Source organism: Ochotona curzoniae, unplaced genomic scaffold (genome assembly GCF_017591425.1).
Source record: "Ochotona curzoniae isolate NIBS_2020 unplaced genomic scaffold, NIBS_Ocur_1.0 scaffold_3208, whole genome shotgun sequence".
NCBI classification, from domain to species: Eukaryota; Metazoa; Chordata; class Mammalia; order Lagomorpha; family Ochotonidae; genus Ochotona; species Ochotona curzoniae.
The window spans coordinates 42,647,723-42,666,691 of NW_024467106.1; the positions used below are offsets into that span (position 1 = coordinate 42,647,723).

Here is an 18,969-nt window from a genome sequence, read left to right on the forward strand (position 1 = left end):
ATTTGCATCTCTGCTGCCACATATGTTACCAAATCTAACCTTAAAATAACTTTAAGTTACTAACATACAGACTTATGTCACACCTTGGGTTCTGGAGAGATTCCTTATGACAAACACAGTTCTGCTGCTAAAGGAATATGAAAACCACCAAAGAAGAATAAGGTCATTCCTTTTTAAACTCTAAATCCCCTTGCCTGCTGGTTTTTTACCCTTGGAGTGTGTGCAAATTCTAACCAGAATGAGTTCCTGGGTGTTCTCTTAGGGCCTGAGACCAGCAAGCCACCTCCTGTGCACAGGGGCACATGGCCCTAACCTCCATCGGTGGAATGTTTCCGAAACAGAAGATGCCTGAGCTAAAGTGGGTAACCCTGAGGTCAAGAATGCCCATCACCCCACGCACCCCTGGAGGACGGTTTTGCAGTGAGAGTTTCAGCAGGTGTTCGGATTAGGTGGGAAAAGCTCTGCAGGCTGCAGCAGTGACCCCAGCCAGCGGGCCTGAGAACACTGGCAGACACTCCACGCAGCCACAGGAAGCACCTCGTTCTCTAAGGGGGCAGAGCGTGGGCCCCACAGGAAATGGGTGAGATACAAGAGGCCAGATCCTGGAAGGCAATGTCCAGAACAACACAGCACACTGGACACTTCAAAGGAGAAAAACTTTCAAACAACATCATGTTTGCTCCAAGACTTTGGACCAGAATCTCCACCACGATGGTGAGGAGCCCTCTGGCCACTTCAGAGAGCTCAAGTGCTCAGGAGGGCGGTCTGTGTTCTCAGCATGGCTATTCTTTGTGCATCTGAGACTGCTGAGTTGACAAGGGAGTAGGGACGGAAATGACACCAACCCTTGAAAATTGTGCTAAAAATGGCTTACGAGTGCAGTGGAGCTTCTGGCAGAGAGCTTTTTGCTCACTCGCTTCTCACTCCTCAAGTTTCCAGCTCTCCACAGAGGTAGTAGTATGAAGATTCACAGATGCATGTAAAACTTGGGTTAGTTAAGAGTTGCGAATGGAAACCTAGCTTCCTGAGCCACTGCCCTATGCATGTTTCGTTTGGTTTTGCTTACAGACATTCCTCCCCAGATGAACATCTCCGGCACCTTCCAGCAATCAGGAGGTCTTGTCTGTCCATCAAGAGTCCAGTCCGTTCCAATAATGCCTGAGCATGGTGGGGTCTGGGGCAGAGCAGTCTTCCCCAGAGAGAGGCAGTGTGCAGAGCAAGGCCAGGCAAGCTTGTGGTTCAGCAAGCCATGGAGTCCAGTAAGATACACGTACGTCCCTAAATTTCCCTACTGTCTGCCTTTGACAAAGGAAAAGACACTTCCCCAACTGGACATCGGACTCCTGGCAGTTAGAGCCCACAGGAACAGAATTGTAAAAAGACAGAACCCATGCCAACTATTCAAAGCCCCTAGGCTGTTGTTGCTAAGAAATGAATTCCAGTGCATGAGGGAAAACAAGCAGAGAAGCCAGCCGCCACCTGACATCACGTGATCTTCACGGATGATTTCTTGTTGGCACACAGAAGAGACACATAGGGGACACCAATGAAGGCCCATTTCTCACTGGGCCAGAACTTGATGACTGGGCCTTGCTCGGGGATCTCTGAGGCTGCATCAAAGTAGGCGAAGCACACACAGCCCAAGTAGGCGGCCAGGCAGATGAGGATGTGCCTGCAAAAGAGAACAAGGGTGAGCAGACTCCGCTGCCTTCGGTTTAGCCTGCTCCTCCCTCCAGGTAGCCCTCCTGTCTCAACTGTAATTAGAGTCCCTGGGCATCTTAGAATTAGGAAGGGATCAAAATGAACAGTAATGATGAATCTTCAGCATTTTAGGGAGCAACTTAGCACACAAATGGGCCAACAATGCCTGGGGGCTCCACCTGGGAGACTGAGGTCCACAGATTTAAAACAGTCTTTGCGGTGGGTGTTGGCTCAGCAGTTAAGATGCAACTTGAAGCACACACATGCCACAGTGGGATGACTGGGCTCAGGTATGGGCTGTACGTCCAGTGCCCAGCATCCCTGCTAACTCGCAGCCTGGGAGGCAGGGGGTGACGGCTTAGGTAGTGGGGTCCCTGCCAGCCATGTGGGAGACCCGAACTGAGTTCCAGGTGCTTGGCTTTTGCTCTGGCCCAGGCTCAGCTGTGGGAGATACTTGGGAAGTAAACCAGCAGATGGAAGATGGATCAACCAGCTGACCAATCCACGTGTGTACTTCTCTGTCCTCTTTCACTCTTTCTGCTTTCCAAATGAAAAAGAAAAAACAAGTACTAAGATGAAATAACTTATCACACCTGATTCTCCCATCACCTGATTGAAGGTATTTTATGTCTTTTTTCAGCAACAATTTTATATTGATTAAACAACTTTTAAAGCTGTTTCGTTTTGTTTTAATTTATCCTTATGGGGCCTATGAAAAGTTTTCATATAATTTTCTATCAAGCAATGGTCTGCTTCAAGGCATAAGATGTTTCCTTATACTCTATAATAAAATTTAATTCCAGTTGAATAGCTTAAAAATATTTTTAATATTTTAAAATAGTTTTATAAATGTAGGTGTGTCTTAGCACGTGGCACAAAATGCAGAAACTCTAACAGAAATTGTCAACATGAAAGTTTAAAATAAGGTACAAAAATAGCATCAACATACTAAACTGGACCTGGGAAACCAGAGAGAAAAATACTTGTTCCATGTGAATAAGAGAGCATCCCCACCTACCAAATTCACCGAAAGAACCAATCACTTCCCATCAGATCTGGCACATGCTTTGCCACACAGGGCTGAAGTGGGTGAGGGTGCCATGCACGACTCAGTAATCAGGTGTGGGGGGGAGTGGGCATTGCCCATGTAGTGGCTCCACTGTTCTGTGCACTTCTGAAAATTCTGCAAAGTTACATAAGAAGCTGCACTCACTTGGGCAGACAATAGTGCCTGCAGACTCTGTGCTGGGCATGAAATGCTGGATTTAAATGTTTTAAAATAGAAGACAAAAAAATTGAAGACACATTTCAGAAGAGAAAATACATATCACAAATTTGCATCTGAGAAGATGTCCAATAGCAATTTGCTTAAAAAAATGAAAACAAAAATACAATTTTTTCAATCAGATTAACAGAAATTTAAAGGAATCCATACACTCTCCCATAGACATTAGTAAAAATGTTCATTGGTACAGTCCCTCTAGATCTATCTATATGTATAGATCAATTTAACCCATGGAAATACTCAAGTATTAGAATCACTGTAGATTTTCATTACAGATTCTTTGCAAAAGGGAAAAACTAGAAATACCTGTATATCCATATAGCCCTTAACAGACAGGCTAGTTAGATGAATTATGAAGCACCCATGTCAGAGAGAGCTAATAAAACACAACATAAAATAGTGAGGTCCAATATCCAGCATTTAGATTTTTAAAAAAGAATCATGTATGCACGTGTCATGTGTAGAATATTCCTATTTTTGTTTCTTTTTTTTTTTTTTTTAGATCTTCCGACACATGATTCACTCTTCAAGAAGGCATGGTTCCTCCTGAGCAGCAGGCAGGTGGTCATCACAGCACATCTGATCCTACACTACCCCACCCTTCCCCCAACATCCCCAGCCAGTTAGGTTACAGATGTGTACCCCACAGCACATCTGGTCTCAACCTCCCCCTCTCCCCACCTTCTGTATCCCCAGCCAGGGCTCAGGTTACGAATTTTCTTTCCAAGCTCCTCTTTTGTTTTAATCATGGAGCCAGAGTAGGGAGGCTGAAGACCCACAGCATGACAATCCAGTTGCTTTTTTTCCTTTTTTTTTTTTTGTTCTAGCCAAGCCTGGGGCTGGAGCCAATTTCACTTTTTCACAATACCTTCTGTGCTTTGACAACATCTGCCTGTCTAAGTAGGGGAGAGAAATACCCTGGGCTGTGTAACGGCCCCCTGAGCACACCTGTGTGCTCCAGCAGGGCCCACAGGGCGCGACATCAAGTGCAGACACTGGCCTTGCCGCCAACGCTCCCTTCCGGCCACTTACCACACACAGTGCAGGTACGGGAAATGAAAGGCCGACAGCAGCTCACAGAAGGCCCGGTCGCTGATCCAGCAGAAGAGGGCGAGCGTCCACCAGAGGCCCGAGAAGAGGCCCAGCTTAAACACACGCACGTTCTCACACCTGCCCAAGGGTGAGTGAGACAGTACACCAATCAGGCCCAGTTTCCACCCATCTTTCGCCTCTTCACTCTCCCTCCCTTCTCCCCTGCCCTTTGTAATCAGTGTTCCTACCCAGCACATATCACCCCAGCTTCACAGTAATACCATGACTACACGTAGTCACACTTTCACACACCAAAATGAACTTGTCTTTTAATCGCATTTTCCATGAACTTTGGGAAATGTGTGTACCAATGGATCACAAAGTCATGCTTCCCACCCAGCCTTCTCCCCTGAGCCCAGACCCACATCCCAGCCCTGCTTCTTGACATGTGCACCCCCATGTCCAAGAGAGAATGAAATATAACTTGTCTGCAGTGACTTCTTAACCTTTCTCATACCCAAAACCTATTGTTCTCCCGGTCCTTTTTTTAGCTCACAAATCCCACATCTAGCCCATCAACATGCTCAAATTATCTCCAAAATCCACCCCCTTCCCACTTGCCTCCACCTGGGCCCATGCCACATCCTTCATCCACACCCCACTCATACACTTGCCTGTACACTCCATTCCCAGCACTCTGTCCCAAAGTCATCCATGTATTCCTCTTCAACCAGGCAGAAAGTCAAGGAGCTCATTGTGGGTCTCTTCCCTCATCCCCTCTCCTCCCCCTCGCTGCCTCTGAGCACACTACTGTGGATCCATGCTGTTCCTCATAGATCCTAAGCATACTCTGCAGGGTCTAGCATTTACAGACCCCTCCACCTGAAATGCTCTCCACCCATACCCACAGGGCTCTTCTTCAACCTGTGGCTCCACGTCTCATTGAGCCCTTTCCTGTCCACTGGTTCTGCACAGCAGGAACACCATCTCCCTGCTCAAGCAGCATTCCCCAACCCAACTACCCTTCCCTGGTTGGCTCTGTAGTGGTCATAACCCTTTGCCATCCTCTTGGTCTCACTCATTTCACTCTCTACTCCCATCCCACACTGGCAAGGAAGGCGCTCACTGCAGTAGCTGGCAGCTGGAGCAGCACCAGACACATGGAAGGCTGTTAATATTTGTTGGAGGAAGGAACAAATTCTTACATACACTGGGGAAAAATATTAACAATTCAAAGAAAATTTCAACTGCTGCTGTCTTCCTGTGTCATGGAATTGCCACTCATCTAGAAGGTGGGCTCCCTTCCTGGGGAGGAAGCCCAGAGGCAGTGGGTGGTTGAGGGTCCTTCTAACCCTTGGGTCAGCCAGGTCCCACAGTTCAATTGATCAACATCTGTCTATGAGGAGAATCTTAACTCATATTTATTGCACAGTAGGTGATAGTCAAAAGCCCGACTTGCCAGGACCTCTCCCAGCTGCCTAAAAGAGACATCAGCAAATCCATTAATAAAGATGGAATAGGCAGGTGGCGCTGTGGTATAGTGGGTAGAATTGCCACTTGTAGCGCTGGCATGCCATATGATCTGTGGTTGGAGTCCTGTCTGCTTCCCTTCTGATCCAGCTTTCTGATGACATGCCGGAAAGCAGCAGAACATAACATAAGTGCTGACGCCCATAAACAGAGATCAGAAGCAGAGGACCGGAACTCTAACCAGTATCCACATGGGGATGCAGGTGTCACAGGGGGGCAGCTTAACTGGCTGTGCCACATCAGCTCCATCTTCCTCTATGTTAAGAAGCAGGTCCTTCTAAGAGCCTCTGCGCTCACTGTCCAAACCTGAGCTCCACTAAGTTTTAGTCTCCTTGTTTATGGATGTTTATCAAAACATTAATTTGAAAGACAACTACAAAGTGAAACAATCCACATACACAGAAGGGTCCTGTTACAGGACAGAAAACACTGAGAAGAATAGATACCATTTCTTTTCCACCAGGCCTTTTTTTGCGTTCACAAAACCATTTTGAACAATAAAATCACTCTCCTAGTCCAAGGGGAGAGAGTATATTTTCAAATGTTTCAAATGCAGCTGAGTCATTCAGCAATGTAACTTAACACCAAATGTCAAGTCATGACCCCAAATCAGAATCAACTTTTGTTTTCTCATGGTCTGAGAGACAGTATAGAAAGCACAAGGAAAGTACGAGAAGGCTTGAAACAAGCAGAGATGAAGGCTGAAGAGAAACAGAAAGCTGCAAACTCCTTCCCCCACTTCCTCTGACCAAATGGAGGTGCACTGAGGAACATTTGGCTTAGACGTTAGCTTCAGATAAACAGGGAAGACCTGGAAGGAAATTCCAGGGGCAGTAAAGACATCCTCTTGTCTAGGAATTGGATCAAAACAGGGCAGCAGCCATTTCATCAGAATGTGTGTTGGCACCTAGGAGGCAGCAGTGAACAAAACAAACCTGTCCCTCGCAATACTGTCTGTGCCGAGCAGAGAATACAGACCGGAGCCAAATAGCAGCACAAGAAATTGTCCTTTCTTTCTTCAAAGTATTTTACTTATTTAATGAAAGGTAGATTTATGGAGGGAGGGGAAAACAGAGATAGACAGAAGAAGAGACAGAAAGAGAGAGATTTTGCTTTAGCTGGTTCATTCCCCAAATGGCCACAGCAGACTAAAGTCAGGAGTTAGGAGCTTCGCCAGCTTTCCCAAGAGGGTGGCAAAAGTCCAAGGACATGCGTGGGTCATCCTCCACTGCTTTTCCCAGGAGTATGAGCAGGAAAACATGAAGCAGCTGGGACTCACACCAGCACCCAGATGGTATGCTGGCATTGTAGGCAGCAGGTTTACTCACTATGCCACAATGCCAAACCCACAAGAAATGTTCTAGTTACAGGCCCGGTGCAACAGCCTAATGCCTAAAGTCCTAACTTGAAGACGCTGAGATCCCATATGGGTGCCGGTTCTAATCCCGGCAGCCCCCCTTCTCATCCAGCTCCCTGCATGTGGCCTGGGAAAGCAGTTGAGGACAGCCCAAAGCCTTGGGACCCTGCACCCATGCGGAGCACCTGGAAGAGGCTCCAGGCTCCTGGCTTCGGATTGATGCAGCTCCAACTGTTGCAGCCACTTGGGGAGTGAATCATCAAACAGAAGATCTTCCTCTCTGTGTATCTTCTTTTAAATAAAAATAAGTAAATTTTTTTTAAAAGAAAAAAATTCTAGGTATAGCCACAGTGACTAGCACGTAGGAGAGGTTTGGAAGGCTAGAAGAGCATGAAAACAATTGAGGCGAATCTAAAGATGGAACAGAATCTAGCCAGGAAGGTTGGAAAAGGGAGACATAATGAACAAGGAGCTGACACCAGAAGCTGGGTTCAAATGAAGGTATGAACAACGTGAACAGCTGAGGATGGAACACAGGGAGAGCTTCAAGTGAAAGCGGTCAGCCTGGAAGCACAGGAAGAGGGAGTGGCATTCTGGCTTGAGCAACTGGGCAAATGGTGCTGCAAGCCTAGCAGATCAGAAATCTTGTTTTCGAGAAGTGCAACGACCCGATGGCCCATGGAATTGGAGAGGCCAGGCAGGCAGCTAGTTGCATGATGGTGGAGTCAGAAAGAAAGGATGGGTTCAAGACATAAATCTGGGAGTCCTCTGGAAATACACAGCCAGTAAAGCCATGGGACTGGCTGAGATCTTTCAGGGCAGGTGCAAAGGGAGAAAAACCATCTGCAGTACTGGGGGCTGCTATGACAAATCACTGTAGACCAGGTGGCTTGCAGACAACACACTGTTGTTTCTCACAGGTCTTGAGGTGGGGAAGGCCAAGATGTAAGCAGGTCCGTCAGCTGACAAAGGCTCATTCCTCATGGATGGCGCCTTCACGCCGTATCCTCAAGGCACCATCCACACTGGAGGGGCAAGGCAGTTCTCTTGGGCTCCTTCCATTTTTAAATTCTTTTGTTTTTATTTGAAAAGCAGACTTGCTGAGCAAGAGGAAGAGACACAGAGAGAGATCTTCCTTTTGTGGGTTTACTCCCTAATTGGCCATAACACCAGGAGCTGGGCTGGTCTAAAGCCAGAAGCTAGGAGCTTTTTCCGGATCTCCCACCTGATTGCAGGAACCCAAGCCCTTGGGTCATCTTCTGCAACTTTGCCAGGCATATTAGCAGGGAATTAGATTGGAAGTGGCGTGGCAGGGATTCCAACCAGTGTCCATATAGGATGCTGGTGTTGCAGACAGAGGCTTAGGTTACCATACCACAGCACTGGCCCCTGGGGTCTCTTTTCTAAGAGTACCGTAGCAGTCAGCTTGTCATTACTACAATGAAATACCTGAGACAGCCCAATTATTAAAACAAAGAGAGAGAGAGATTCAGTTCAGAGTAAGGGGCTGAAAGTCCCAACAGCATAACACAGGCTCTAGCACTAGTCTCTTGGCAGACAACATAGCATGTGCCAACAAAGGATTAATCACACCACAAGCCAGGAAGCAGAAAGGCACTGAGTAGGGCCAAACTTGGCTTTCAATAAGTCAGGTTCCCAATGACCTAAAGATCTCTTAAAAAAAAAAAAAGTACTCATTAAACACTTGTTGAAAGAGTGAACAAGCAAATAGGCAGATCTGAGGCTTACTAAGAACCTTTCTGCTATCACAAGTAATATAACAAGTGATTAAGTAGAAAGCTGACTTTAAAAAGGATTTAGTTATTTTGATTAAAAAAAAAAGGCAGATTTTTACAGAGGAGACAGAGAGAAAGATCTTTCATCCACTTGTTCACTCACAAAGCAGCTGAAACAGCTGGAGCTGAACTAATCCAAAGCCAAAGCCAGGAACTTCTTCTGAGTCTTCCACATGGGTACAGGATCCCAAGGCTTTGGCGTGTCTTCGACTGCTTTCCCAGGCCACAAGCAGGGAGCTGGGTGGGAAATGGAGCAGCCAGGCCACAAACTGGTACCTATATGGAATCCTAGCATGTCAAGGCAAGCATTTAGCCCTAAGCAATTGTACCAAGCCCAAAAGTCGACTTTTTAAATCAGGATATTAAAAGCATCCATGCCCCAGCTGTAGGCAACTGCTTAGGCTACACTGAACCTAGGCAAGTGTCACACTGCTGGGAGAAAAGTGGCCAATAGATAGCAGGTATTCTGGGCGTGGTAAACGTCAAATTTATGTTAACTATATCCGTGTGCCAGCATAGTTCTATTCTAATTATTATGGGTAAGGCAGGGGATGCTGGGTCAGGACACCCCATCCAGGCCACCAGGCAATCTGGGAGGGAATGATGGGAGGTTGCAGATTTCCCAGGGAAGGAGTCTGAGGATGTACTGGAGTGGGAGCAGCTGAGAGCATGTTTGCGACGAATGAGTACTGGGGCCTCTCTTGGACCAGGCCACTGTATTCACAGTTTGGCAAGGGAGCAGAAATTGAGTGGTTTAGAGAGGGGAAATCAGAGGACATGTCTGGGCCAGGTTAAGGCATCTACTATATGGGAGATCTGGGCCGGGCTAAGTAGCAACCTGCCAGTACATATGAAAATTGGGGTTATAAGGCATGTCAAGCTGGGCTATACCTGCGGTATACCTGCACGTGAGTGTGGGAGCAGGGAACACGCCATATCAGGCTGGGCCACAGCACCCACCAGAACATGGAAGAACCAGGTATGGGGACAGATTCTGTGGAAGAGTTGTGAGCTTGCCTCTGAGATTGCAACACCAGCTGATTTGCTAAAGAGCTGGGGCTGGTGACAGGTCTAACCAGGCTGGACCACAAACCAGGAACTCAGCTGACACTCGAGGGAGCCAGAGTTGGGAAGAACCTAGACTTTGCCATGATACAGCACCTACCGGCACATGCAAAGGCCAGGACTGAGAGCAGATCATGCCAAGCAGAATCACAGCACCCACCATCACTTGTGAGATCTGGGGCTGGGAGCAGGGCCTGATAGGAGAACCTGGGGTATTCTCTTGCTAACCTGCAGCTCCTGCTGGGAAGAAGATGGAGTTGGGCTGGAGGCAGGCCAGGCCAGGCCAGGGCGGCAAGGCTAGGCAAGGCTGCAGCACTCGTCAGCATTTGTATGTGCTGGGATGGGGACAGACCAGACTAGGTTAGGCTCCAGGATCTGTTATTGTTCATAAGAACCAGAATGGGTACAGACTAGGTCAGGCTAGGACATGGTACCCTCCAGGTCACATGAGAGCTGGATCTGGGAGTGGGCCAGGCTGGGCTAGACTGTTTCATCCACTGGTGAGAGTGCAAAGGGGTGCAGGCAAGTCAGGCTGAGCCACAACATCTGCCAGCACTTATGAGATCTAGGGCTGGTAACAGGCTCGGAAAAGGAACTTGAGGAACTCTCCTGCTATGCCACAGCACCCACTGGTGTGCATGATGACCAGACCTATAGCAGCCTGGGCTGGGCTAAGCTGGACTAGGCCATAGCACCTGTCAGTCTGTATAAGGCAGAACTAACAAAGCAGCTGCATCCACCAATAATGTGCAGTGGCTAGTGCAAGTAAGAGACTGAAGCTGACCCTGCACTAGCTGGCACACACAAAAGTCAAGTCTGAGGTCATCCCAGATGAGGTTTCTTGGGGGACTCCCAAACTAGATTACGGGACTCAAACTCTAGCCACAGGGGAAATTACAATATATGTGGTATGATTTAGAGTACATATATTGGGACTGGGCCTCCTCAGTTGCTGATGCCTGTGCAAAGGACAGTATGCCCAGATCCTCACAGGGGAGATGTTAGCCAGTTCATCTAGGCCAACAGTGCCTCATCAGAGGATGGAAAGCAGAATAGGTTGGACAAGTCTCCTGGCCAAGATTTGCAGCAAGTGTCTAGGTCTGTGATACACACTAAGGTGGACTTGGTCAGCTAATAGAGTTTGGAAAGATTTTCTCAACCCTAGTACAACAAAGCCAACAATGTCTCAGAACTATTAAGACAACTCAAATAACATCCTCAAATTATGCTCCACATCAAGGTCTCTAAATAACCAATGACCATCACCCATAAGGTTTGACAGCAAAGAGTGGCTCCCTTGCATTCCCCCACACACACTCCTCCTGCCAGAAGACCAAGAGAATTAAAGGAACTGAAACATTTGTCCCTCCCACCTTCTTCCATATCTTGACCATGCCCATCCTAATTGGAGGCCCATATAGGTATACATCCCTCTCAACTATGTAAGCAATATTTAAAATAAAAAGAACTCATCACAACTTCAGCCTGTTTCTGAAACAAGTCTCTTATCTTCCCAGTCCTTGAAGGCTACAACTCTAAGAGGCCAAGAGCAGAGCTGACAGCATCCTTCAGCTGTTACACTACAAGTTCAATACTTCTACCACCACCTTTGCCCCTGCCTGTTAAGGCTGACAAGCAAAGCAACTCTCACAGGTCAAACAATCAGAAAGAAAGGTGATATTGCCTCTCAAGACAAAGAGAGGGAAAGAGCTGAGTGAACACGTTGCAAAAGTAACTATCACCCACAAGGAAACAGACCTCAATTGGGAAAACCAATGTCCACAACAATGAGAAAAATTATGAATTAAAAGGCAGCCTCAAAGAAAAAGCAACATTTCCAAAGAGAATTAAAATAAGGGCATCAACTTGATCTATCTTAGCTGTAACTAGAAGATAGACACACAGTGCCAAAACATTTTTGGATATCAATCTGAACTCTATGTATATAACTTTTCACAGAATAATGCAAACACAAATAGAAAAGGCTTTACTGGATAGCTTGTAAAGACATCAAGTGTCTGAGAAGGTGCCTTTCAACAATAGTTCACTTGAAGTGAATGCTTCCTTGTGTGAACAAATTTACTTTCCCTGCCTCTTTCTCCTTTTTCATTGTGTGTATGAATGTCATAATTTCTTTGGGATTTCTCCTTGTTTCTGTAAATAGTAAAGCTATTCTTTCTACAGAATTAAGTCCAGGCAGTTGTCTGTGCACTGAGATGTTCTTGATAAGCTACCTTTTGATCACTGGGACAAACTGCTGTCTCTGGGCTAAACAGCTGTTCCCCTCCTTCCACAAATGAGATCATTAACATTTTAAACAAAACACCCAGTCTGCATACAATCCAGCAGTCAGACACCAATCCTTCACAAACAATAAAGTTCCTCTTCCATACTCAAGGATAGCAAAGGAGCCAGGAGCTCACGTGGCCCCAACACAAGGAGCCTCAGTAGTGGGCAGAAAGGGTGATACCCACCTCCTCAGCTCTGCGATGAGCAGTGCAGTGCAAGGAACCCCCAAGGTCATCAGAGAGATGTTGTTGATGGCAGGCTTGACAAATGCCAGGCACGTTGTAACTGCAGACAGGACACAGACCACCACCTTGAACCTGCCCCTGAAAACCAAGGAAATAAAACCAAACCCATTAGCAAAGGAATTCTTGTACATTGAATGCTGACAAGGTACAGACCGTGCTAATCTTGAGAGCTGAAAAAACCAAGGATCTAAATACCATTCCCATTCACTGCCCCAGAAATTCTACTTCCATGAATTCATTCTTACGAAATCATCAGAGATTTCCAAAATACTTCGCCAGGAGTGGCACTGAAATCAACTCAAGTTTCTATGGGTAAAATATACTAGTCATTTTCTTAACATCGTTTTTCTGTGTTTTTTTTTTTTTTCAGATGTTCTATGGCTAGTTTGGGATAATCTGATAAGCATCAGAGAGCAAGTATTTCAGGTTTTCAGGTCTTAAGGTCTGTGATGCAGCTACTCCACTCTGCCACGGGAGACAGCAAGTAAACAAAGGGGCATGACAGTGCCAAGAAAACTGGATTTGCAAAAACAGGACCCAGGTGGTCCACAAGACACGGTGTGCCAACCTCTACGCTACCAGGGGAACATGCTTGATTTTCTTGAAAAAAAGAGAGACCACTAACAAACCATAAAGCTTCCTGACTTAAAAAGGGGGGTGGGGGAGGGAGGAGGGAATGTCCTCTGAGGGAGCATCGTGAGTAACTAGTGCAGGAAACTAAAGGTATTAAGGGGAAAAAAATCTACTAGTATCCATATTTACTGACAGGCCACCAGTCTAATACACACTGGATCTGTGCTGGCAAGTTCAGACGTGACAAGTCTGAGAAAATCCACAGGAGCCAGCCTCACACCCCTCCCTGGAGGCCGTTTCTGGGAAAAGAGGCTGAAGGGACGACGTGATCCTGCACATGTCCCTTCTCTCTCAGGACCACACTTCCGTTACTCTGGACCAGAGGGTTCCTAAGGCCTCTCACATGACTGGAACTTAGAGGCACATGGGCTTCCTGAAGTTTCTGCTATTCCTCATTAGCACAACTTACTTTGGCCTAGAGCTCTGGAACAGGTCACAGTCAAGAAATGAATTTGCATGAAACTCTGTTATAAAGAAATCAAAGGGCATTGACCCTTCAAAATATACAAATGAATATTTTAAATAGGAAAACCATTTCTCATCAAGGCACAGGAAATCATTGATCAAGCTGTCAACTATCTGACTGGAATGAATAGGCATTGTGACTTTGAACCTCTCACAGAGGAAAAAAATATATATGGGAAAGGACCCAGGCAGCAAATCCTCAGGAGAATTGTGTTTTGCCCCTGACCCTTGCTGGCTTTCTTCAGCTGCTGGACGAACGGCTGCTCGCTGCAGCTGGGGAAGAGCACTGCAGGTCAGTCATCACACTCGTGGCCTTTGGAGACCCACAACAACTCTTTCAACGGATCTGAGGTTCTACGACATGTGCCAGGACTATCTGACTTTCTTGCTTGTTTGTTTTCAGACTTTTTAATTTTTATTGGAAAGTCAGATACACAGAGGAGCGACAGAGAGGAACATCTGTCTGATGATTCACTCCCCAAGTGTCTGCAACAGCCGGAGCTGAGCCAATCCGAAGCCAGGAGCCAGGAACTTCCTCCAGGTCTTCCATCTGGGTGCAGGGTCCCAAGGGTTTGGGCTGTCCTCAACTGCTTTCCCAGGCCACAAGCAGGGAGCTGGATGGGAAGTGGGGCTGCCGGGATTAGAACCAGTGACTATATGGGATTCTGGCGCATGTAAGGCAAGGACTTTAGCCGCTAGGCCTATACTATACACCAAGCCTATACTACCTAACTTTTTAAGATAGATCAGTATAACTAGAAAAGTGTATCCCTTTTATAGACCCAACAGATCAGAATTCAAGCACAGAATAGAGCAAGCAGCACAGTGATTGAAAGGCCAGGCTTTGCAAACAGCAGTTAGGCTTGCAATTAAGAGACCCGCCTCCTGTATCAGAGAGCCTGGGTTTAATAACTGACTCTAGCTCACTGCTAAGGCAGACAGTGAGGGCTCAAGTAGATTCCTGTCACCTACACTGGAAATCTACATGGAATTCTTGGCTCTTGGCTTCACCTAAGCCCAGCCCCAGACACTGCAGGCCTTTGAGTGATGATCCAGAGAATGGGCATGCAATCGTTGCTTCCTCTCTTTCTTTCTTCCTTTCTTGCTTGCTTTCTTCCTTTCTTCTCTCTCTCTCTGTCAGCAGTTAACTTTTTTAAAGCACAAGTGTTTCAGTTACACAGATGTGAGTTCAAAACTCACCCCCATCACTTAGTAGCTGTGGAACTTTTGGCAGGTAATGTTACTGAAACATGTCCTTTGTAAAAAAATAAAAACATCCTGCCTCATGGTATTCCTATAAACATTAAAAGTACTTAACTCAGTACCTGGCATGTGTTATATGATAATAAAATCCATGATTGCCACTATCCTTATGTTGAGAATAAAGACTATTTTATAAAATACTAATATCATTGACATCCCACACAAGGGAGACTCTGACCCAACTTGTAATACAACTCCCCAAATCTCTACATGGCATTGCCAAATACTGGAACAGCAACAAGCTCTGTGGAACATGGCATGTTCAGGGACGCCATCAGCAACGCCCTCCCCACACTGGCTGCAGAGGACATGAAGGAATGTGCCGGTCATCAAGGCTACCCTGTGAGACCACAATTCTGCAACCAGCAGAAACAGAGGTCATGGAACCATTGGAAGCCAGACAGCCCAGCACCTTCCAGGGTCACCAGAGGCCACTGGGGGGAAGACAGCTGGAAACACCCAGGAACAAAGGGTCCTGACAAGATGCTTCCTACATGGTGATGATAGGCAAGCCCTCCCTCAGTCTCCAGACCTGTGCTGAACTTTGTAGCCCATTATGGGCCCAGACAGGAACACAAGCTCAGGGGACTCTGCTCCCATATTCTCCACCAAAATCTACCCACCCTTGAGTATCATTACAAGATGGTTACAGCAAAGCTAATTTTGTTGTTACCACTAGTTATTTTTTAAAGCAATGGTTGTCCACCCTTTCAGATCTTCTGTCTCTTTTTTTTACAACAAATACATGGCAATACCCTTTTAAAAATTCTTCTGAACTGATACGGAATTCATGGATGATTAAAAACTCCCATCACTGTGAACTGCCGTCCCAAACATGCCCATAAATTTTACAGATATCCCTCAAAAAGCGGAACTGTTCCTGGTTAAAATCAACTGCTTTCAATTATCTTTTGGGACTAAAATATAACGTATTTTGCACAGCCAGTCCTTGCTGGCACAGCAGCATCTGGCTCAGAAAGGGACCTCAAGAGCTAGTCTAATGCTGACAAGCTACCAAGGCCCAGAGAGTTTATGATTCAAGCCCCAAGAGATCCCGCAAATGCGCTGGCAGGATAGGCAGATCCCAGCCTGCCGTCTAGCCATTCAGGATTCAAAACACAAAGTGAACTATACGGTAAGGATGTCACTAGATTTCAAAAAGGTAAAAAGCATCAAAGCACACAGGAAGAACATCTTTCTAAAAAGACTTATGTATTTATTTATTTATTCATTCAATCATCCTAAGAGTAAAAGAGGCAGACCCTCCATCCACTGGGTGACTCCCCAAATGGCTCTAACAGCCAGGTTTGGACCAGGAACCCCATCCTAGTTTCCCACAGGGTGAATATCTTTAAGGTAGTAACAATTAGCTTATAATAACTCTTTGTTCTTTTTTCCTCAAAGTTATTGATAACTATTAACATATGGAGGAATGCCCTAAAGATTCTGGAGTCCTTTTCCTAGATATACATTTTATATAGATTTCCCCTTTATTTCTGGCCCCATGAGGTAAATGTTTTTATTATTTCCACTTTACAGATGAGCAAAATGAGGTCTCACAGTTTTTTGTTAGTTTGTTTTTCATGGTTTTTTTCCCCCAAGAATTGTTATTCAAAGCCAAGTCTGAAGCCATGGCTGTCTGATACGAACTCACTTGGCTGCTCACCAGGAATGTCACGCTGAAAATACTCTCAATGCATATTTCAAAATATTCAGGAAAAGTCAAGATCACACACTCTTCCCCTTCCACAAAAAGTGGACAAGTGTTGCCTATTTGGTAAGTCCAAGCAGCTACAGTAGACCACACTGGTCTGTAGGAACCTGGTTTTGACATGAGCTTTTCAGGCTGGCCTGGCATGTCCCTAACAGAACTGCCACCTGTCCCTCATGACTAACACTGACACGCACATACAGGCATTTGGCTTCGTTGTCCTCATCATCACTGGAACATTGAAGGAGTGTAAATAGAGCTCAGCCCATCACTTCCCTTTCTCTCTCATGCACCATTTCTTTCTTTGCTCATCAAACTTTCCAAGGCCCAGTCTCCCCTTTAGTTCCCATAACAATTCCAGAAATTTCCTCTGCTTACAATTGCGGGGGAAAAAAAAGAGTTCATCACACTGTTTATTCCTATGCCAAGTGCCCTGCAGAATCATTTCAAAGAACTCTGAGGGGCCAGCATACTACTCCTCTTCCTGCTGTGCCAGCACACCATGTTGGCACCGGTTTGAGTTCCAGCTACTCCAGTACCAATCAAACACCTTGTTAATGTGCCTGGAAAGGCAACAGAACACGGCACAAGGCCTTGGACCCTTGCACCCACATGGAAGATCTGGAAGAAGTTCTTGGTTCCCAGGCCCGGCACGGTGGCCTAGCAGCTACAGTCCTCTCCTTGAACACACCGAAATCCCATATGGGCACCAGTTCTAATCCTAGCAGCTCCACTTCCCATCCAGCTCCCTGCTTTGGGCAGTCAAGGACAGCCCAAAGCCTTGGGACCCTGCACCCACGTGGGAGACCTGGAGGAAGTTCCAGGATCCTGGCTTCGGATTGGCACAGCACCAGCCATTGCAGTCACTTGGGGAATGAATCATCGGACGGAAGATCTTCCTTTCTGTCTCTCCTCCTCTCTGTATATCTGACTTTGCAACAAAAATAAATAAATCTTTAAAAAAATAAAAAGAAGAAGTTCTTGGTTCCCATCTTCAGGCTGACTCAGCTCTAGCCATGGCAGCATCTGGGGAATGAACATTTGGATAAATGATATTTCTCTCTCTTCTTCTTTCTGTGACTTTCAATTAAAAAAAAAAAAAAAAGGAATCTTGCCTAAAATCAGTGCATTGTTCACGTAGGCTCACAGATAAGAAAGCAGTCACGATAAGGGGTATACTTTGTAAGCAATGAAACTAGGATTCAAGTGCAGAGGGTCTTCCAAGGCCAGACTAGATCCCCATGTTGGCTCAAGCCTCCGAAGGATTCTCTCCGCAAAGAGGATCCATAGTTCACATCCTCACATCATCTCCAGAGAAGCTCTGCAGGTGCTGGCAACAGAAACCCCAAGTTATCACAGACATCTCTACCTTCAAATATGTTTTCTATTTACATACTTATTTTAAAAAAAAACATTTATTTTTATTTGAAGGAAAGATTTTATAGAAAAAGAAGAGACATGGAGAGAGATCTTTCATCCACTGGTTCACTCCCTAACGGCCATAATAGCTGGAGCTGAGACCCAAAGCCAGGAGCCAGGAGCTTCCTCCAGGTCTCCCACATGGATGAAGGGGCCCAAGAACCTAAGCCATCCTCCTCTCCTTCCCAGACCATAAGCAGAGAGCAAGATTGGAAGTGGGTCAGCTGGGACATGAATCACACCCATATGGGATGCCAGCATTACAGGTGGAAGATTAGCCTGTTGTGTCACCATCCTGGCCCCATATGTGCTTATTTTTATTTGAAAGGAAGAGAGACAGAGCTATAGAGATCTTCTAACTGGTGATTCACTCCTCAGATGTCAGAAACAGCCCAGGCTGCGTCGAGCCAAAGGCATGGGCTAGCATCTCAATCTCAGTCTTCCACTTGGGCAGGAGGGACTCAAGCACTTGACTTGCCTGCTACATCACAGAGCAAGCATTAGCAAGAAACTGGAATTGGAAGAATTCAGACTCAAACTTGGGATTCCAGGATGGGGTGTGGGCCTCCCAAGCAGTGTCTTAAGATGCTGTCCCAAATGCCTACCATGCCTACCACCATTGTCATCATCAAAGCTGGTGAGTTGTAGTCGCCAGTGTCATTCTATTCTCCTGTTCATAACAACATTCCTCATGCCTACTCCTATCTCCAATTAACAAGAGAAAAACGTGCTCTGTAATGAACACATTAAAAACTGTCACTTGGAACTCCCACCCAGGCTTCCCGAATGCCACAAGCAAGTAAACAAAACCCTTGCTCGGATTTCCTGCTCCTTGCGTGGTTTCCAGGACTTGGAGGAACCTTCTTCTAGTCACTCATGAAATATGTTCTGGTGAACTACAATCATTCCATCATGCTGTGTGCCACCAGGAACTCCATTTTCTCTGTGATTTTGTACCCACTGCCCAATCTCCCCTTTTGCCCTCCCTACCCTTCTCCAGTCACTACAGACTAAATTCTGTGTTCAAATTGAGTCATTTTCTTTAAAGATTTATTTATTTGAGTCACAGAGGAAAAGCGATCTTCCATGGGCTAGTTTACTCCCCAGATGGCTTCACTGGACAGGACTGGGCCAGGCTGAAGCCAGGAAGCCAGGAGGCCAGGAGCTTCATCTAGGTT

General features: G+C 46.2%; 1 protein-coding gene across 2 annotated transcripts in view; it reads right to left on the reverse strand.

Moving 5' to 3' along the window:
* Positions 1 to 420: 420 nt before the first annotated feature.
* Positions 421 to 18,969, reverse strand: part of ACER2 (alkaline ceramidase 2) — a 33,477-nt gene continuing 14,928 nt past the window's right edge. Inside the window, exons 4-6 of one of the 2 annotated variants that reach the window (XM_040962747.1) lie at positions 12,241 to 12,378; positions 4,019 to 4,156; positions 421 to 1,672 (exon numbers count right to left, since the gene is read on the reverse strand). In XM_040962747.1, coding sequence (XP_040818681.1) covers positions 1,486 to 1,672; positions 4,019 to 4,156; positions 12,241 to 12,378 — 463 coding nt within the window. In that variant the 3' untranslated portion in view covers positions 421 to 1,485. The remainder of the gene's footprint in view (positions 1,673 to 4,018; positions 4,157 to 12,240; positions 12,379 to 18,969) is intronic. The other variant, XM_040962749.1, reaches the window with a different exon arrangement.